Here is an 18,792-nt window from a genome sequence, read left to right on the forward strand (position 1 = left end):
ATTCAATTCCTACTAAGGTTCTGATGACATTCTTTATAGAAACAGAAAAAGCAATCATAAAATTTATTTGGAAAAATTAGAGGTCCAGATAGCCAAAGCAATCCTCAGCAAGAAAAGTGAAGCAGGAGGCATCATAATACTAGACCTTAAATTATACTATCATAACAAAAACGGCATGAGATTGACACCAAAACAGACATGAAGACTGATGGTACGTACAAAATAGAAGACACAGGGACACACCCACCTAAATAATTGTTATCTCGTACCAAACAAAGGTGCCATAAACATACATTGGAGAAAAGATAGCCTCTTTAACAAATGATGCTGGGAAAACTGGAAATCCATATGTAACAAAATGAAATTAGAATCCTGTCTCTCACCTTGCACAAGACTCAAAGTGAATCATGGATCTACACATTAGACCAGAGATCCTTTGTCTCCTAGAAGAAACAATAGGCCAGAATCTCCATCATATTGATTCAGGAACTGAATTCCTCAACAAATTTTCTCAAGTACAATAAATCCAGAATCAATAAATGAGATGGTATCAAACTAAAAAGCTTCTTCACAGCAAAGGAAACAATCAAGAATGTGAAGAGAGAGCCTATGGAATAGGAGAAAATCTTTACCTCATGCACTTCATATAGAGCATTAATTTCTAGTATATACAAAGGACTCAAAAAACCTAACACCAATAAAACATATAACCCAATCAATAAATGGGCAAAGAAACTGATCAGATACTTAACAGAAGAAGAAATACAAATGGTCAAAACATATATTATAAAAGTTTCAACGTCACTAGCAACTAGAGAAATGGCTCAGTGGTAGAACACTTGCCTTGCAAGTGTGAGGTACTGGGTTTGATCCTAGCACCACATAAAAATAAATAAAGGCATTGAGTCCATACACAACTAAAATATATTTAAGAAAAAGACAATTTTAAAACTAATTTTCCTTTCAATTGAAAATAGAGCAAAGGGCTTCATAAACAAGCATTCTGAATTATATATACTCACTCCAGTCAGAATAGCAATTATTAAGAATACAAGCAACAATAAATGTTGGCGAAGATGTGGGGACAAAGGTACTCTCATACATTGCTGGTAGGACTTCAAATTAGTGCAACCACTTTTGAAAGCAGTGAAGATTCCTCAGAAAACACCACCATTTAACCCAGTTATCTCACTTCTTAGCATATACCCAAAAGATTTAAAATCAGCATACTGTAGTGATGCAGCCATATCAATGTTTATAGCAGCTCAATTCACAATAGTGAAACTATGGAACCAACCTAGATGCCCTCCAATAGATAAATGGTTAAAGAAAATGTGGTACATATACACAATGGAATATTACTCAGCCATAAAGAAGACTGAAATTATGGCATTTTCCAGTAAATGGATGGGACTGGAGACTTCATATTAAGTGAAATAAGCCAATCCCCCAAAACCAAAGGATGAACGTTCTCTCTGACATAAGATTGCTGACTCATAATAGGTGTTGGTGGGAGGGAGGAGTAAGGGTTCTCTGGATAAGACAATGGGGAATGAGGAAAGGGAAGGGGGATGGGAATGGGAAAGACAGTAGAATGCATCGGACATAACTTTCCTATGCTTATATATGTATACATGACCAGTGCAATGCCACTTCATATACAACCACAAAAATGGGAAGTTATACTCTATGTGTATGATATGTCAGAATACATTCTACTTCATGTACAGCTAAAAAGAATATATACAAATTTTTAAAAAAGTTTTGGAAATCTTATAAATTAAATTGCATTAGAAGAAGCCAGATTTTTTATATTAATCAAGATATCATATTCACAAAGAAATTAGTTATTTTTCGTATAAATATATGACACCAAATTAAGTTTGTGTTGCTACTTATAACTATAAATCTTATTGTGTTTTCTAAGAAATACAATATATTGTAAAGAGAATTATTATATTACTTTATAGCACTTTTAAAAAATTTGTTTTAATTAGTTATACATGATAGTAGAATACACTTTGAAACAATCATATATAAGGGAGTATAATTTCTCATTCTTCTGGTTGTACATGATGTAGACTCACACTGGTTATACTATTATCCCTAGCACTGTTTTTCTGTTTTTTAATCAATGTTTAAAATTTTTCATTTTGCTCCAAGTTTTACAATATCATAGCCAACCTTGAACCCTAAAGCTACACTTAAAAGAGGGGTGGTTCAAGCTGGAAATCAATAGAAACATTTGAGAAAGTTCTTTAAGTTAAATGTCTACCTCTCCTAGGTTTTCCAGCTTGTTCAAGTGTTTGTGTGTTTCCTATGAGAACAACATGATGTTACAGATAAATGAAAGAAATAATCAGAAGGAAGCATCCTGTTTACCCCTGGCTCAGGCATGGAGTTCACCCCTGTATCACTGCCTGTGATGATCTTTATACTTAGTAAAGTCCCATTTTATTCTATCTTATATGGATGTAGTCTCTTCCTAATCCATCATCCATTATTGATGTTGTACAGCAGTAATGGAAACCCATCCTGAGGATCCTGTCTCTGCTTCTGAAGAGGCCCAAAGATGGGTTAGCATAACCTCAGACAAAATAGATTACATGAGGATATGAAAATGCTTTGGAGTTTCATGGTGCAGGGTCATTTCTTTTCCTCTCATACAACTCCATGTCTGACACACCCAGTCCTCAATACATACTTTCTCTGTTACATTGTGAGAAACAATTTCAGAATCAGAAGAGCCCTTAGAAATCCTTTAGCCCAACTTCATTTTACAAAGACAGAAACTATATACAAGATGCCACTATAAAACGGTTAGCTAGAAAATGGGTGGGATTAGAAGGGAACTATTTCCTCACTTACTGCTTAGTATTTATCTCCTTCCTCTCTCCCACTCCCCTAATTTTTTGTTGGTGCATTATAGTTGTATGTGTTGAAATTCATTGTTATATATTTGTACATGCACACAATATAACAATATACTTTGATCAACATCTCTCTCCACTAACCCCCCCCCCCCCAATTTTCTTCTACTTTATTGATCTCTGGTTTATTTTCAAGAAATCAACCCCAAACTTTCTTTTACTTTTTCCTCTTTAGCTTCCATATATAAGAGAAAACATATTACCTTTGACTTTCTAGTTTGGCTTATTTTGCTTAACATAGTATTCTCAATGCCCATCCATTTTCCTGCAATCAACTTAATTTCATTCTTTCTTTTTGTTTGATTAAAACTACATTGTGCATTTGTATAATACATTTTCTTTATTCATTCACCCTTCAATGGATGCTGAGGCTGGCTCCATTCATTTGGCTTTTGTGAATCCTGCTATAAACGTGGATATGCATGCATTGCTGTAGTATAGTGACTTTAGGGTATGCTTTAGGATATTCTTTAGGATAAATACTGAAGAGTGGTATAGCAGGGTCATATAGTGGTTCCATTCCTTGTCTTTTGAGGAATTTCCATACTGATTTTCATAGGGGTTGTGCTAATTGACAATTCCATCAACAGTGTGAAAGTGTTTCTTTATCTCTACATTCTCTTCAGTATTTATTATTGCTTGTGTTCTTGATGGCTCCCATTTTAACCAGAGATAAGATCTCAGTGTAGTTTTAATTTGCATTTCCCTGATCACTACTGTATTTTTCTAGTTCTGTGAAGAATGTCATTGGTGTTTTGACAAGAATTACATTGAATCTGCATATTGCTATTCGTAGTCTGGTTATCTTAACAATATTAATGACTTATCCCTGAATGTGGGAGGTCTTTCCATCTTCTTGTGTCAGTTTTCTCATACTAGACAAAGACACCATGAGTGTACATTGGAGAAAAAATAAACTGATGTTTTTCTATTGAGGATTTAAAAATTCTATCCCTGTTCTTTATGGTGAACATTTAATCATAATACATTAAGAGAGGTTCTTTTTTGATCTTGTCTATTTGGGGTTTTGAATGTCTCCTGTATATGAATGTCCTACTTTTTCTCAAGGTTTCTAACCATTTTTGTTATTTCCCACAAGTACTTATTTATGTCATCAGCCTGTATCTGAAAATTCTTTTTGATTCTAATGATTCTTAAATTTGGTCTCTTAATTTTGTCCCAGAGTTCTTGTATACTCTGGTCATGATTATGTATTTTTTTCTTTAATACAATTTACATGTTCAAGGCCAGCTGTTTTATCTTCCAACTCTGAGATTCTGTCTTCATCATGGTCTACTATATTAAAGACTTTCAACTAAACACTTTATTTGATTTCATTTGCAAGATTTCTATCTGGTTCTTTTTCAATATTTATATCTCCTTATTAAATTTCTCATTCTTTTCCTATAACAACTTCCTTAATTAATTTGGTTGTTTTTCTGTGTTCTCTTGGAATTCATTGATCATTTTTATAATGATTGTTTTGAATTATTTATTTGATATTCATCCATTTAATTATCTCTGGGATCAGTTGCTGGTGAATTATGAACTTTAAAAGACATTGTGTTGCTTAGGTTTATGTATTTCTTGTATTCCTCTGTGGGATTTTATGCATCTGTCAGGATGGATTTGTATTTCACTCTTAAATGTGGTCTTTTTTATGGAATAGCCTTCTGTTCCAATGTGTCTGTCCTAGGGTGATACAGATTCAGAACTTATATGTGTGGTATCCACGGTGTTTGGGTTAATTTTGTTTTTGCTATAGGAGTAGATGTCCATGGTTGGAACCTGAGGACACCCCTGACCATTTTTACTTGGGACCTGGTCATTAGTTTTATGTTTTTGTCTCTTCAATTTCTTGTATTAAATTGCCACTGAAATTCAAGTTTGGTTAATTTGTGTGTGAATCAAGGTGAGCTTTTCTTGACTGGGTTTAGTTCACCAGCTGATTCTCTACCCTGTGAACTTGTAGTGTCCTTATACATTCACAGAGCATCAAAGAAAGGAGGGGGAAGAAACATCCAAAGCAAACAATATAGAGCATTAAAATAAATGCCCAGTGCTTACTCTGACCTCTATAGCACTGATTATCACAATAACAGTAGTGTTTGGGTGAGCAATTGCCAACAATAAAAACAATAAAGAGCTGTGAAGAAGATCTGGCATTAAAAGAGACAATAAAGGCTTGTTTTAACTATGCCATCCACAGTATAATAACTGAAACAACATAAGGGGTGGAGGCAGGAGTCATATAAACTAAATAGTTACAATAGATGGGAAAATACAGTTCATTAGAAGAAAAATATACATGATAGAAACATAAAAGAAAGTTTAGAATGTTCAAAATGTAAACAGAGAGAATAAAGGAGACATGTAGCAAGTAATGGCTATAAAGATGGGGTAAAAAATATAGAAAACAAAACGAAGGGGAGAAAGAACAAGAGAACTTGGCTGTTAGTAGAAGAAGAAAGGAGAGAAACAAGCAAACAGAAGCAAAGCAAAATAGAAAACCCAAAATAAACAAACAGAATTTTGTATAAAAATGCAAAAAAATAAAAAAACAAACAAAAATATACATACATACATGAACCAATCAGCACAGCAACAATACCCAACAAACAAACCAACTAGATTCATAATAAAAAAATGAAAATGGAGTCTCCACAGAGATGGTCAAAGCTCCTGGTGAGTTTGCATGATCACTGCTTATGCCCTACTGTTTTCTTTCTGTTTCTTTTTAAGCTGTGTACCCCTTAGAGAGGGTAAGGGCTAGGGGTTGTTAATTCTTCCTCTTTATGAATTGCTCACTGAGATAACAGTTGAGTGGCTTAAAACTGAAGCTGGTTGAAATAGCTCTCAGATTCCCTTCTCACCAGCACAAGGTAGGATGGAGTGGGACGTACTGGTTGAAGTTTGTCAGACAGACCAGCCCAGTGCACTCCCAGGGTGGTCTGTTGCAGACTTTTAAGAGGGGATTTTCAGCAGCTGGGGCTTAGGTCTCATCAGGCCTTAGGGAGTTTGCTGAGTGGTATCTACTCTGGAGATATTAGACCAACATATCCCTAGGTCCAGGCAGATGGGAATCCCTGTTGGGAGTCTGGATTTCAAGAACCTCCCAAGAATTCCACTCATGGGGCAGGGAACCAACTCTACACAGGTCTTACATGCTCCATTATCAAAGACAGCTGCCTTCTCAGGCTTAGACCCTGAGTGTAATCACAACCATCTCTTCAGTTTAGCCCTCTTTAGCTGGTCCTATGAGTTTCCATACCCAAAGGGTAAGCAAGTCACACTTCCCTCCATATTTCCAACTTAAACATCCTTGGGTACAATCCTCTCTGTTCCTGTTTTACTCATGTTCTGCTTACATCCTAGGCTACATGGTAGATGTTTGCCAGGACAGAACGGCAATGTTTGCTACAATCTCCTGAGCTCCCACAGCAGCAAGATTCATTGTGATCTCCTCAAGATGACTTTTGCTTCAGCTCGGTGGCTGCCAGTTGATAAACAGCACTTTTCAAGTTATTCTACCAGATAGCTGCTAGGCTCTGGATCAGCTAAGTTCAGCCTGCTTTTCTGATCTCAGATTTTTCCACGCCAAATTTGTCCATGGGATTTCTCTTTGCTTGTAGTTTCTATCCCCTCTGTGGTAAACTTGTGCCTCTGCTGTTTCTGTAACTGGATTAGCCCCAATGTACTCTTTCTCATTCTTTGTTGAGTGCATGTGAATTTCCGAGTCTCTAAGACACTTTGACTATCTGATATTGAATTTTAGTGATTTCTTTCTTTCATTCACCTCATTGAGAAGCAACAGCTGCTGCTTGAATTGTGAGCCATGGAGCAACTATTAACACAGACTTTCTCTCACCCATCATCTTGAACCACTCCTACAATCTTCCTGCCTCCTTCCTGTTGAACAGGATTGATGAGTAGTGAGAAACTGTTTCACAGAAGCCCAGCCACTTTGGGTTCTGCAGTCTGGGTCTGACAAAGTCTTGGTCCAAGTAGTTTGACTGCCAGAATAGAAACTCACAGTTTGTGAAAATGTGTGAAATTTTAGGAAGGAAAGGAGTCTTACTCGGTTTAAGCCATAATTATTCCACCTCTGACTGGCTGCTCGTGGAATAAGGTAAAAGTGATGAGTAATCCTCAATATCCAGATGATTGCTAAGGTCTTTCCTAAAACTGGCAATATATATTAATTATCTCAGCTGATCATCCCTTGAAGAAATGATACCAACACACCAGCATCACTCAAGCATTGCCAGGAAAAATGGTTAATGAAATTGAGACACTAAGGGCAACATTGTCCTCCTGCAACCAACAGTATACGAAAGTGGCCAAAAATTTTTTTTCCCCCGTACTACATAACTTTCAAGGGCAAATATATATCTGCAAGAAATATATATTATATTTTCTTATATATAATATAAGATTAAGGATTCTAGCTGGGGTGTACACCCGTAATCCCAGTGGCTCAGGAGGCTGAGGTAGGAGGATTGTGAGTTCAAAGAGAGCCTCAGAAAAAGTTAGGTGCTAAGTAATTCAGTGAGACCCTATCTCTAAATAAAGTACAAAATAGGACTGGGGATGTGGCTTAGTGGTTGAGTGCCCCTGAATTCAATTGCTGGTACCAACCCCCCCAAACAAACAAACAAACAACAAAAAAAAAAAAACAAGAAGAAAACAGAATGAAGAAATGTGAAACATTTATACATGCACATATGTTTAGTTATCAAGTTGAGATTTATAATAGCAGGTATCCTTGAATCTTTAATGGCACAAGATGTGAATGAAGAGTTAGATTTACTCTATGTGACTCAAGGAGAGTAGTGAGTACAAATCAGAAGAAAGGGGCTTATAGGAATGAAGTCACCTTGATTTTCCAGAAAACTTTGCTCATGATTAGTTTTGGGGGTCAGTTTCCTATTTACGCTGTCCCTATAGAAGACAGAGGCAGGCAGTGTCTAACTAGAAACCTAACTATTCCCTTTCGTAGAAGTTTTAGAAAAATAAAAACAAAACAGCAACAACAACAAAAAAACAAACAACAAACCTAAAGTAGATGAGAAAGTGTATTTTTTTTTCTTTGCAGAGGGAGATATTCATGGAAATGTACACTGCTGATGTATTTTATCAAAGTTTTGGGGAAAGGAAAAAAGTAATAGAAACTCGGAAAAAAATCAATGGTCAAGGCAGCCCTCCACCTCAGGAAGGTTGGCTCATAGTTTATGGGAAATTCCAGGGAAGATATAAGATAGTCATTGCATTATAAGCCTATAATCCATGTTAATAACAGAAAGTAAAATCACATTAAGAATAAACTTACATATGATTACATATTTTGAATCTGTAGTTTGATGTTTTGTGAGGCTATTTCCTCATTCTCTAAGGATTTTGTAGAATAGAAGACATGAGAGATGAGAAAAAGTTTCTTAAAGCACATCAAATTTCCCATTGCAATTCAACCCAATCTATCTGTCAAACTCTCTGGAGTATTAATGATTCAATAACTCATCCCCATGTTATTTTACCATTAAGATTTGATCTTTACTTTTTATCACAAGCATCTTTACAGAAGGCAGAAGACATGGCTTGACTTTTGGTACTGCACATTCTCTGGGAATGGTGAGTCATGTGCAAGACCAGGCTTGGAGGAGCAGAGTCTGAGACAATGTGAATTTCAAGTATCCAGTAGTTCTGGCTACTTGACACTGGTCTTTGGCTTATGGTTTAGTTGTTTATGAGAGTGAATCATGGTGCTTCCTTAATTTCAAATCTGTCAAGTCAACCTTATCAACATCAAGAGCATATGTTTCAAATTTATTAACAATGACTAAGTAGTGTGCAAAACCATCAACTTTGATCTTTATATACTTACTGTAAATCTTATCTCTGATCTAGGATCTACTTTGACCTATTTCTCTTTCTATGTATTTTTCTTAGTCTCTGATAAGGTAAAAGACTATTTAACCAGAGTTCAGTAGTTAGGGATGTGACCACAAGGTGGCAGTCTACCCCAGCTGGTGCAGAATCCGTGGGGCTTTATTTTAGTGGATTCTGAATGAATAGGCTTAGGGGAGAAGCAGGGCTTTTTTTCTTATTGGTTGGGTTGACAATAAGAGAAGCCACTATAATTGTTAGAGAGAAAAGGAACAACTTGATAACAGAAGTAGATCCTGGGTAGGTTGCAAGTCTGGATTGATCTTAATTGGGAAGAACAATGAAGACATCTCCCTTTGCTTTATTCATGTTCTTGTGGCTGCAGCTGGACTGTGAGTTGAGGATTTGGGGGAAGCAGAGTATATTAGCAAATGTTCTTCAGACATATGTGAAGAAGACTGTTTTTTTTTGCAGGTTTTCCATAGTCACTGAAGAAAAGGAAAAATTTTGAAGAGTAATCACATGCCAACATTATCTTTTTTTCTTTTACTTTCTGCCTAGGGGTGAGCCAAGGAGAGAAGGTGGAGCAGCATCCTTCTACTCTGAGTGTCCAGGAGGGAGACAGCGCTGTTATCAACTGTACTTATTCAGACAGTGCTTCGAACTACTTCCCTTGGTATAAGCAAGAAACTGGAAAAGGTCCCCAGCACATTATAGACATTCGTTCCAATAAGGAGATGAATCAAGTCCAGAGATTCATTGTTGTGTTGGATAAGAAAGCCAAACACTTCTCCCTGAACATCACAGTCATCCAACCTGGAGACTCAGCTGTCTACTTCTGTGTAGCCAGTACACAATGCTTCCCAGACACCTGCAGCCTGTACTCAAACCTGCCACTGGGCTGAGCTGCTTCCTTTGCATAGACTTCCCAGTATAACATTTGCTATATTTATTTTTGAAAGTGGCAGCTATCATATAGACATTAAAAACACATAATAAAAAGTTAGGTTCATGATGATCCAGAAAGAGTTAGAATATTTTTTTGGCTGATTATTACTTAATAATTACTTTTTAATTTGTATTTTTATGTGTATTTAAGGGGTATAATATTGTTTTTGAAAATCATACCCATAGTGAAAATTGTCAGGTGATTGAGGAGATGAATAGGGAAGGCATTGGGAAGGAACTTACAACTCCAGGTATCTCCATGTGATCAGCAACTCTAAAGCTGTGCTTAGTGGATTCTTAAAGGGAATTAGAACTGTTTTGCCTTGAAATCTAGACTTGGAAGATGAGTTTACACTATTTAGGCTCCTCTCCTATAAATAACCCCTTGTGATCAACATAATCCTTATTGTTGGTGGGCTTTAGACTCTTTAGATATCACATTTGTTATTTTTCTGTTTATAAACATTACATGACAAATATTAAAAATGTAAAGTACAAAAAATGTGAAATTTACTGTGCAACAGAAAAATATGTAATTTGACTCTCTATGTAACCATTTCACTCTCTACATGTATCATATAACATTCTGTTATAAACCCAAGTTATATGTAGCAAAATTTATTTTAAATAAATGTATTTATTTCCACTTATATATGTCTTTCTTTTTTGAAAAAGTTACAGTTTGTAATAAAAACTAAATTTATTTCTTCACATTTAATTTTTATTGCTGTCTTATCTTTATTTCTGGTGTATGTTAAAAATTTTACATATTTACTATATTTATTTTATATATTTAATATGTTTATATATATGTATATATTTGCTACCAATGGCTTTTTAGAGTGGAATTATAGCACTAGTGTGACTATTGCCTGAAGTAAAGTCTATACTTAATTAAATTATTTTAATAGTTATTAGAACAAAATAAGATAAGTGAGAAATATATAATATTTTACCATTAAGGTGATAAAATACTATTTAAAGTATAAAAAAGTTAAGGCTTGCACAGGAGATAGCACACTGAGTGGTTCCAATCAGCCAGAGAATTCTGTTTTGACAGTCTCTGAGGCACTGTACAGGTGGGACCAGGTCCTGTGTGTTTCGTGGATCCTGCATTAGTGCTCATTTTCTGAGGACATCTGCATAAGGACATTATCTACAGAATCTTAATTAAGATCTTTAATGTAAGTTATTTTTAAATTCTTATCATATAAGGATGAATAACGTTGTACTAGTCGTTAAATGCAACCAAGGATCAGTCCCTTGTGCTTTAGTTGTTCAACTGGTAGTAAATAGCACTTAATGAGGACAGTTCCGGAGGCATCTTTCTCTGCATTGTTTTCATATCCTCTGTCATTGGGTTTAAGTGACATCCATGTTTAACTGAAATGCCAGGAAGGGCAGCCGGTTGGCATGGTGATGAAAGAGTAGACTATCCTGAGTTTATTTCTCTAGTTAAATTTGTAAAAAAATGGAATATGTGTGGTTGAGGAGCTACATCTGCCTACATGTGACCATTTCACAGCAAGAAAACAGACAACTTTGTATGGGGTGGCTGAGGGGAAGCAAGGTCTCATGAGCTTAGGTGAACAATACATTACTTAGGATGTGGGGACTTGAGCAGTAATTAATATAGTAATTAATTTCACCTGATTTTAGTTTTTTATTTATGGTACTGGAATGGAACTCAGAGCTTCACATACGCCAGGCAGGTGCTCCACCACTGAGCTATACCCCTTGCATAAGGACTTTGGTCAGAAAGACATGTTTAATTCATCATAATCATCTGCTCAAGCATCACCACTCCCCAGCTTCTATGGTTTCTCTTATATTGTGGGACTTTGTCTTCAGGACAAGATTTCTTTCATTAGCAAAAAGACAAAATATTTCAGATATTTAATGTATATTTGTAATAATACTGGCCTGGTATTATCCTTTTTTGATTTGTAAGATATGACACAATTAATTAACAAAGTTGGCTTGAGGGTGTCAATATCTTTTTTGGATATGGATGCTTTTTGAATAACAGAAGTACAATTATGTGATTTCCTTGGATAAAAACTACAATGGATTTAAATATTTTCAGAAGAACTTCATAATCTCATAAGTCAGTCAACCTCCTGGTAAAAAATGTTGGGTGTTTTTAGAAAGCAGAACAGTTGCAATGGATGTGGTATCATCATATTCAATGAGAATTTCAGTGCAATATCTGAAGATGCTTCCACCACCCAGACAAGAATAAAATTATTTTGAGAGAAGGAGGATAATTTTGGCTACTGTACTAAGATATAGGGGATGGCCAGCAATGCGTCTTTGTTGCTTATCATGTTGTTCAGTAATGTTTCTAGGACATGTCCTTATCGTTAATGTGCACATAAAAAAGAAGGGTTTTTCACAATTTCTCATGCTATGGACATCTGTCCTAGGGAGGTGTCTGAGGTAACTTAGTATAGGTTTCATGCAGATTTGGGCACACAGAATATGGGAACTTGCTGTGGTTCATCAAAGGTCCCAGTTGAGGCAAAAGGAAAACTAAGAATTCAAAGGTTTGATAACTTGCTGACCAAACTCTGGTACCTAATCTGGCCTTCATGAACAGAGCTGGGCAGGGAAAACTAAATTGAGAAAGGAAGGGGCACTTAATGACAGGATTCACTGTCTGAGGGCTTCCTTCTAAACATTTTAGAAAAGAGAGCTTATTATTATTTTTTTTCTGCTGCTTGGTCAAAGATAGGCAACTGGACAGACACTGAAAGTGAGAGGAAATATTATAATATCAGTAAGCAGGTGAAGAGAGCTGCAGTGATTAGTAAACACAACTGAGACTTCTGTTGATAAAGTGATTGATTTTTACCTTAGAATAAAAGACACCAATAGCTCAGTTGATAGAGTATTTGCCTTGCATGCATAAGGCCCTGGGATTGATTCCCAGCACCACAAAAAAAAAAAAAAAAGACACCATACATAGGGGAGAGTATACATGACTATGGCCTTTCACCTGTCTGCATAGTCCACCACACACACAGTGCTTTAAGCAAGTGCCACTTCCCACGGCCATCACACTGAGTTTACCACTTGGTGGAATAGTATTCCTTCCAGTATGCCCATGTTTGTTTTCAGGTTCAAATATTGTTAAATTAAAAAAAAATTATTTGTTTTAATTAGTTATACATGACAGTAGAATGCACTTATATACTTTGATATATCATACATAGATGGGATATAATTTCTCATTTTTCTGATTATATATTTTGTAGAATCACATTGGTCATACAGTCACATTCATACATAAAGTAATTATGTCTGTTTCATCCTACTATCTTTCTTATCCCCACATCCCCTGCCTTCCCCTCCTTTCACTTCCTTCTACCTAATCTAAGGTAACGCTATTCTTTTTTTTAATTAAAATTCTTAATACACATATATACCACAATTTTTGTATCTCTGTTTGTATATAAAGTGTGTTGACACCCAATTCAAGTCTTCATAAATGTACTTTGTATAATGATGTCCATCATATTCCACCATCCTTGCCAATCCCCTGCCCCCTTCCTTTCCCTCCCACCCCTCTTCCCTATCTAGAATTCATCTATTCCTCCCATGCTTTCCCTCCCAATCCCACTATTGAACAGGTACCTGCTTTCCAACTTCCTCTCCCTGCCCGCCTCCCTAGCTGCAATTACTCAGAACAAATATTGTTAAATTAAGAATTAAATTAAGAAGAGAGTCTGGGTTGGTGAGATCATCAGCTAGGACACTGAAATGTTTGACAAGACCCACACCTACTTTCTGCCCCAGGAAGCCTCTGTTTCCTGTTCAGGGACAGCAGCAGCAGCTTGAAGCCCAGTGGTTCCTCCCTCACCTTGTCAGGCTCCCCTCCCAGTGCAGAGCCCTGAAGTTGAAGAAGAATTTCTTCTGAAGGAAGAAGGCAAACATGATGCTGTCCAGGCTGCTGAAGCTGGTCATGATGTCCATGTGGCTAGGTAAGGATGATGCCTATGGGAAGGGGCCTTCTCTGTGACCACGGGACTGGGGCATTGGGTAGCCTTAAAGGGACTTTGGAGGGATGGTTAGCAATGTGTAAAAGTGCACTTTTTTCCCCCCAACCATTTGTCCTAACTTTCTGATTCTGTCTTTTTTCCTTCAGGATCCAGTTTTGCCCAGAAGGTGGCTCAGGCCCAGCCAGCCATGTGGGTGCAGGAGAAGGAGGCTGTGACCCTGCTCTGCTCCTATGACACCAGTGAGACAAGTTATGGTCTCCTCTGGTACAAGCAGCCCAGCAGTGGGGAGATGGTCTTCCTCATCCTTCAGAACTCTTACACCCAGCAAAATGCCACAGAAGGTCGCTACTCAGTGAATTTGCAGAAGGCAAGCAAATCCATCCAGCTTGTCATCTCAGCCTCACAGCTGGGGGACTCAGCGATGTATTTCTGTGCACTGAGAGATGGCACAGTGGGAGGACTGTTGGAGGGAGGTGCACAAAAACCCAGGGTCTGCCTGAGACAGCCACCTGCTGTAGGGACCAAGGCAGGGAATGGGCACCCCAGACAGGAAGTGGGCAGGTCTGTGGCAGCTCCTGTCTGGGGTTGCAGGGAAAACACTCAACCCTCTCTAGGTTCATAGACCACATCAGAGTTATCACTAATCAAAGCCATCCATATTCCTGAATCTTTGGATTGAAGGCTGACCAAATTATTTTGTTACAGAAGATTGAAAAGGAAGAGCAGCTACAACAAACAATGTTGGTTGAAAAATTGGCTAAGGAAGTTCAGAATCATGTGGCTGAAAAAAAAATCAATAAAATCTGTATGAATTGTTACATATTCAGATCAATTTGTCCAATAAATATTTATTGAATAAATATTACTTTATTTAAAATAGAGAAGTCCTTTGAATCTCTCTTGTATGTTTCATTTTTAAAAATACCATCTTTATCTTCAATTCGATTAAATAAGTATATTCCTACATATTCTTCTGTATGTATACACATTTTCAATCGAATTTTATTTTATGTACTAATTTTTTCTGGTACTTAAGAAAAATATAAAGAAAGGCTATTTAAAAAATCACATGGGTTATATAGCTAAGAATTTCTACCTTTTAAAGTTGCAGTATATTTGTACTATCTAGACATTTAAATTTTATTTTATGGAGCTAGCTTTACCTTAATACAACATCTTATAAAGAGAGAACAATAAAAACATTCACTCTTCAATACAGATACAAATTTTTAAATGAAGATATTATAAATAAGAATAACACAATAGTGAAGATTGATTTTTATAAAAAGGTATTTACTTATATACTCATTTATTCAAAATAATGACCAGTGAGTCCCTCCTGTGTGACCAACTTTGAGCAGACACTTATCCCATCTGTGGCCTTGTTACCACATCTGGGATGAAAGAACCTAACTTCTATACTACTGGTAAACCTGACCTGTACCAATCTTGTATCAATCTTACCCATAAAATTGTCAATCATTAGTGACTCTTGGAGAGACAGTGTGAAGGGACAAGAGAATGAGTTCTCTCCTTTCTCTGCTCTTGTCCTTCCCTTCATCATTTCTCCAAAAACATTTAGTTCACCATGCAGAACATTTTGCACTCCTCCAGTCCTGCTGTGCTCAATCAAGGGTTCCATAGTCCACATCTTCATTTACTCTGATTTCCTCCTTCTACCTCTAACCCCATTTTCTCATCCCCTAAAATGAGAATGTAGTGATTGGTCAATAAGGGAAATTGCCTTGTAATTTACTCTCATATTTGTGTTGGAAAGCAGAGGTGTGGGTAGAAATCTTATAAGGAAGTATCTTTCACAATTTTTAAAAATTATCTAAATTGTGGTAAAAAAAACCCCACATAACATAAAACTAACCACTTCATACTAACATAAAACAAACATGTGGACCATGAAATAAAATAAAAGACACAGAAAGCCACATAATTACAGTAATTTGATGTTTGCCAAATGATATGAAGAAAGCACAGCCTCTTTACCAAATGCTGCTGGAAAAACTAGATATTCATATGTTGAAGAATGAAATTATATCCCTATCTTTCAGCCTACTCAAAAATCAACTCAAAATTGACCAAAGATCTAGGTGTAAGACCAGAAAGTTTTGCAATTAACACAAGAAAACACAGGGGAAACACTTTGACCTATATCCACAGGCAAATTGTCCTGAATAGGGCTCCTATAGCTTAGGAAATAGTAGCAAGAATTAGTAAATTGAATAACATGTACTTAAAAAGCTTTAGCACAGCAAAGAAAACAATTAGCAGTATGAAGAGACAGCCTACAAAGCGGGTGAAAATCTTTGCCAGCTACTCTTCCAACAGATAATTAACGTAAAGAAAAAAAAATTAAAAAAAACTAAACCCTAAAATAACCCCATTCAACAAATGGACAAATGAACTAAACAGACTCTTTTCAAAAGAAAAAGTACAATTGGTGTACAATTACATGAAAAACTGTTCCATATATTTAGCCATCAGGGAAATGAAAATCAAAACTATACTGAGAGTCCCTTTCACTCCAAAAAGAATAGCAATCATAAATTATAAAAATAATAATAAATGCTGGTGAAGATGTGGGGTAAAAGGAAAGATTATGCACTGTTAGTAGAATGAGATCAGTACAGTATGGAGTTTCCTCAAAAAACCGAAAACATAACTACTCTATTATCCTGCAATACCATCCCTTGGTATTTATCCAAAATAATTACAGTCAGAACATTTTAGAGATCCATGCATACCTATGTTTGTTGTAGTACCATTCCTAATAGCCAAGTTATGGAACCACCCTAGGTATCCATCAAGAGATGAATGGATAATTAAAAACTGGTATATATACACAATTAAGTTATATTCAGCCATAAATAAGAATAAAATTGTGTAATTTGCTGGAAAATGGTTGGAATTGAAAATCATCATGATAAGGAAAGTAAGCCAGACCAAGAAAATCAAGGACTTCATGTTTTCTTTGTTTTGTGGAAGCTAGTGGAAAAAGAGGGAGAGAAAAAGAAAGAACTTCATGAAGGTAGACGGATACCAATAGGGTAGTGAAAGAGGTATGGGGAAGGAAGACAGCAGAGTAAGGGGAGGTACTGGGGAGTGAAATTAATCAAATTTTGTTATATGCACGTATCAATATGCCACAGTGAAACTCACCATTCTGTATAATTAATATCCACCAACTTAAAAAATAACCTACTTAAAGACTTTGTTGTTTTTGTTGCTGGGGATTGAACCCAGGGCCTTGTGCATGCAAGGGAAGCACCCTACCAACTGAGCTATATTACCAGTCTAACCACCTTAATGATTTTAAGTGTACTGTTCAGTTAATTGTATTGACTTTGTTGTGCAGCTGTCATCTCTAGAACAGTTTTTAATTCTGTGAAACTGAACTCTGGGCAGTACTATTTTTTTAAAAAAACATTTCAACATAATCTCAACTTATTTTGCTGTCTCCCCATATATCAGAATAGAAATTTGTAACTAATTTTCCAGAATTTCTTTCTAGCATGGTTCTGGGTCAGGGTCTGACAATAGGATCTGGATTTGTCATGTGCTTATTGATTATGGACCAAAAGTGTGAAGTAAAAATTCAATAGCTAAGAGCAAGGACTTAGGAGCTATGTTCCCTGTGTTCCAATTTAACTTTGAAAGCCTTATCATTGGGATCTTGGTCATTCAAGTTACTAAATTTTTAACTCTCATTTGTAGTGGGGATTAAATAGATTAATACATATGGAAGCCTGGCCCATAGCAGTGCTCAGGAAGCATTATGATAATAACAACTATTATGAAATTTCTGTAATATTAAGAAATCAAGAAGCTGTGTTCACTGAGCAAAAGTTATTCTTCTCTTTGTCAATCATTTAGCAGATAATAAATAAGAAAAATGAATGAGTTTGTAGGCCTCATATGTATAATGCATTGCATCAGGAACTTTGATTCTACTAATTAGCAGTGTAGAATATTGATTGGCTTTACCCAGAATAAAATTATCACAGTAAATTTATAAATTCAGGAACAGGATAAATTGAGGAATAAGAATTTAACCAATAGGTAGAATTCCAAGCACATGGAGTAAAGAACATAGAACAAATGAATTTTAAAAGTATTCTCAAAAGATCATTGTGGCACAAAAAGATAAATGGAAGCTTACGAAGAAATAGAAATTATAATTTGGTCTTAAGGAGAGACACATGGAATTTCTTCATTAGATAAATATTTATTAAATAAGAATAAGTGACTGGTATTTTTGTAGATATAAGGAGTAGAGTAATGAATAAGAGACAAATACAAACACAAGAGAGCTTCCTTTATGAGGCTTGGCTCTCAATTTGTTTATAGTGTTCAATTTCCTTTGCAGAAATGTCCTGTGAGGTTTGTGTTCCAAATGTCCTGTGCTTTGGTTACTTTAGCGACTGGCAAGTTTCATATAGTGATGAAAAGTCATAGGCATAGAAGTTTTGAATCTTACTAAATGATGTAACCATGGACAGAGTTTCTTAGACTTAGAGCACCTATAGTTCATCATTTGTAATAACATGTAGCTGACCACCTGGTTGTAAGAACTTCATGAATTAAATCATATGACTTTAATTTAATTATCAAATTGTTATTAGAAAATAATTTTTCAACTAATGGTAATTATTCCTGGACAGAGATTGGATGATGTAATAAAGGTAATTTAAGAAAAAATAAAAAGAAAACTTAAGAATGGATTAAATCTTATTTCATTCTCTTGATATTGATTGTATTTTTTTCCACCATAATTATGCCTGGGTCAGCCTTTGTTTCACAATGACCTAATTCCATACAAATAATTAAACTGATTATAATGACTTTCTTGTTTGTTTGTTTTTCTCTCCTGGACTTCATGAATAGGAAATGATAATTTCTTATTTCTGATGGAATTTAATGTAAATTCTATTATAAAACAAAAAAAGTTTGATGTATAACATCAATATGTTGCACTATCATGCCAAAAACTAGATTCACAATTAGAAGCTCACTTAATA

General features: G+C 35.8%; 2 gene segments (V, D, J or C); both read left to right on the forward strand.

Moving 5' to 3' along the window:
* The first annotated feature begins 9,071 nt into the window (after nucleotides 1-9,071).
* On the forward strand, nucleotides 9,072-9,758 carry LOC124090410 (T cell receptor alpha variable 13-1-like). The segment is given in 2 exon segments: nucleotides 9,072-9,205; nucleotides 9,375-9,758. Coding segments are annotated over 2 exon segments (396 nt in total).
* Nucleotides 9,759-13,592: 3,834 nt separating this feature from the next.
* Nucleotides 13,593-14,410, forward strand: LOC124090459 (T cell receptor alpha variable 14/delta variable 4-like). The segment is given in 2 exon segments: nucleotides 13,593-13,744; nucleotides 13,909-14,410. Coding segments are annotated over 2 exon segments (525 nt in total).
* Nucleotides 14,411-18,792: the final 4,382 nt, after the last annotated feature.

The sequence above is a fragment of the Marmota monax genome, unplaced genomic scaffold (assembly GCF_021218885.2).
Source record: "Marmota monax isolate L192 unplaced genomic scaffold, Marmota_monax_Labrador192_F-V1.1 WCK01_AAM20220418_F8-fsc00017, whole genome shotgun sequence".
In the NCBI taxonomy this organism is placed as follows: Eukaryota; Metazoa; Chordata; class Mammalia; order Rodentia; family Sciuridae; genus Marmota; species Marmota monax.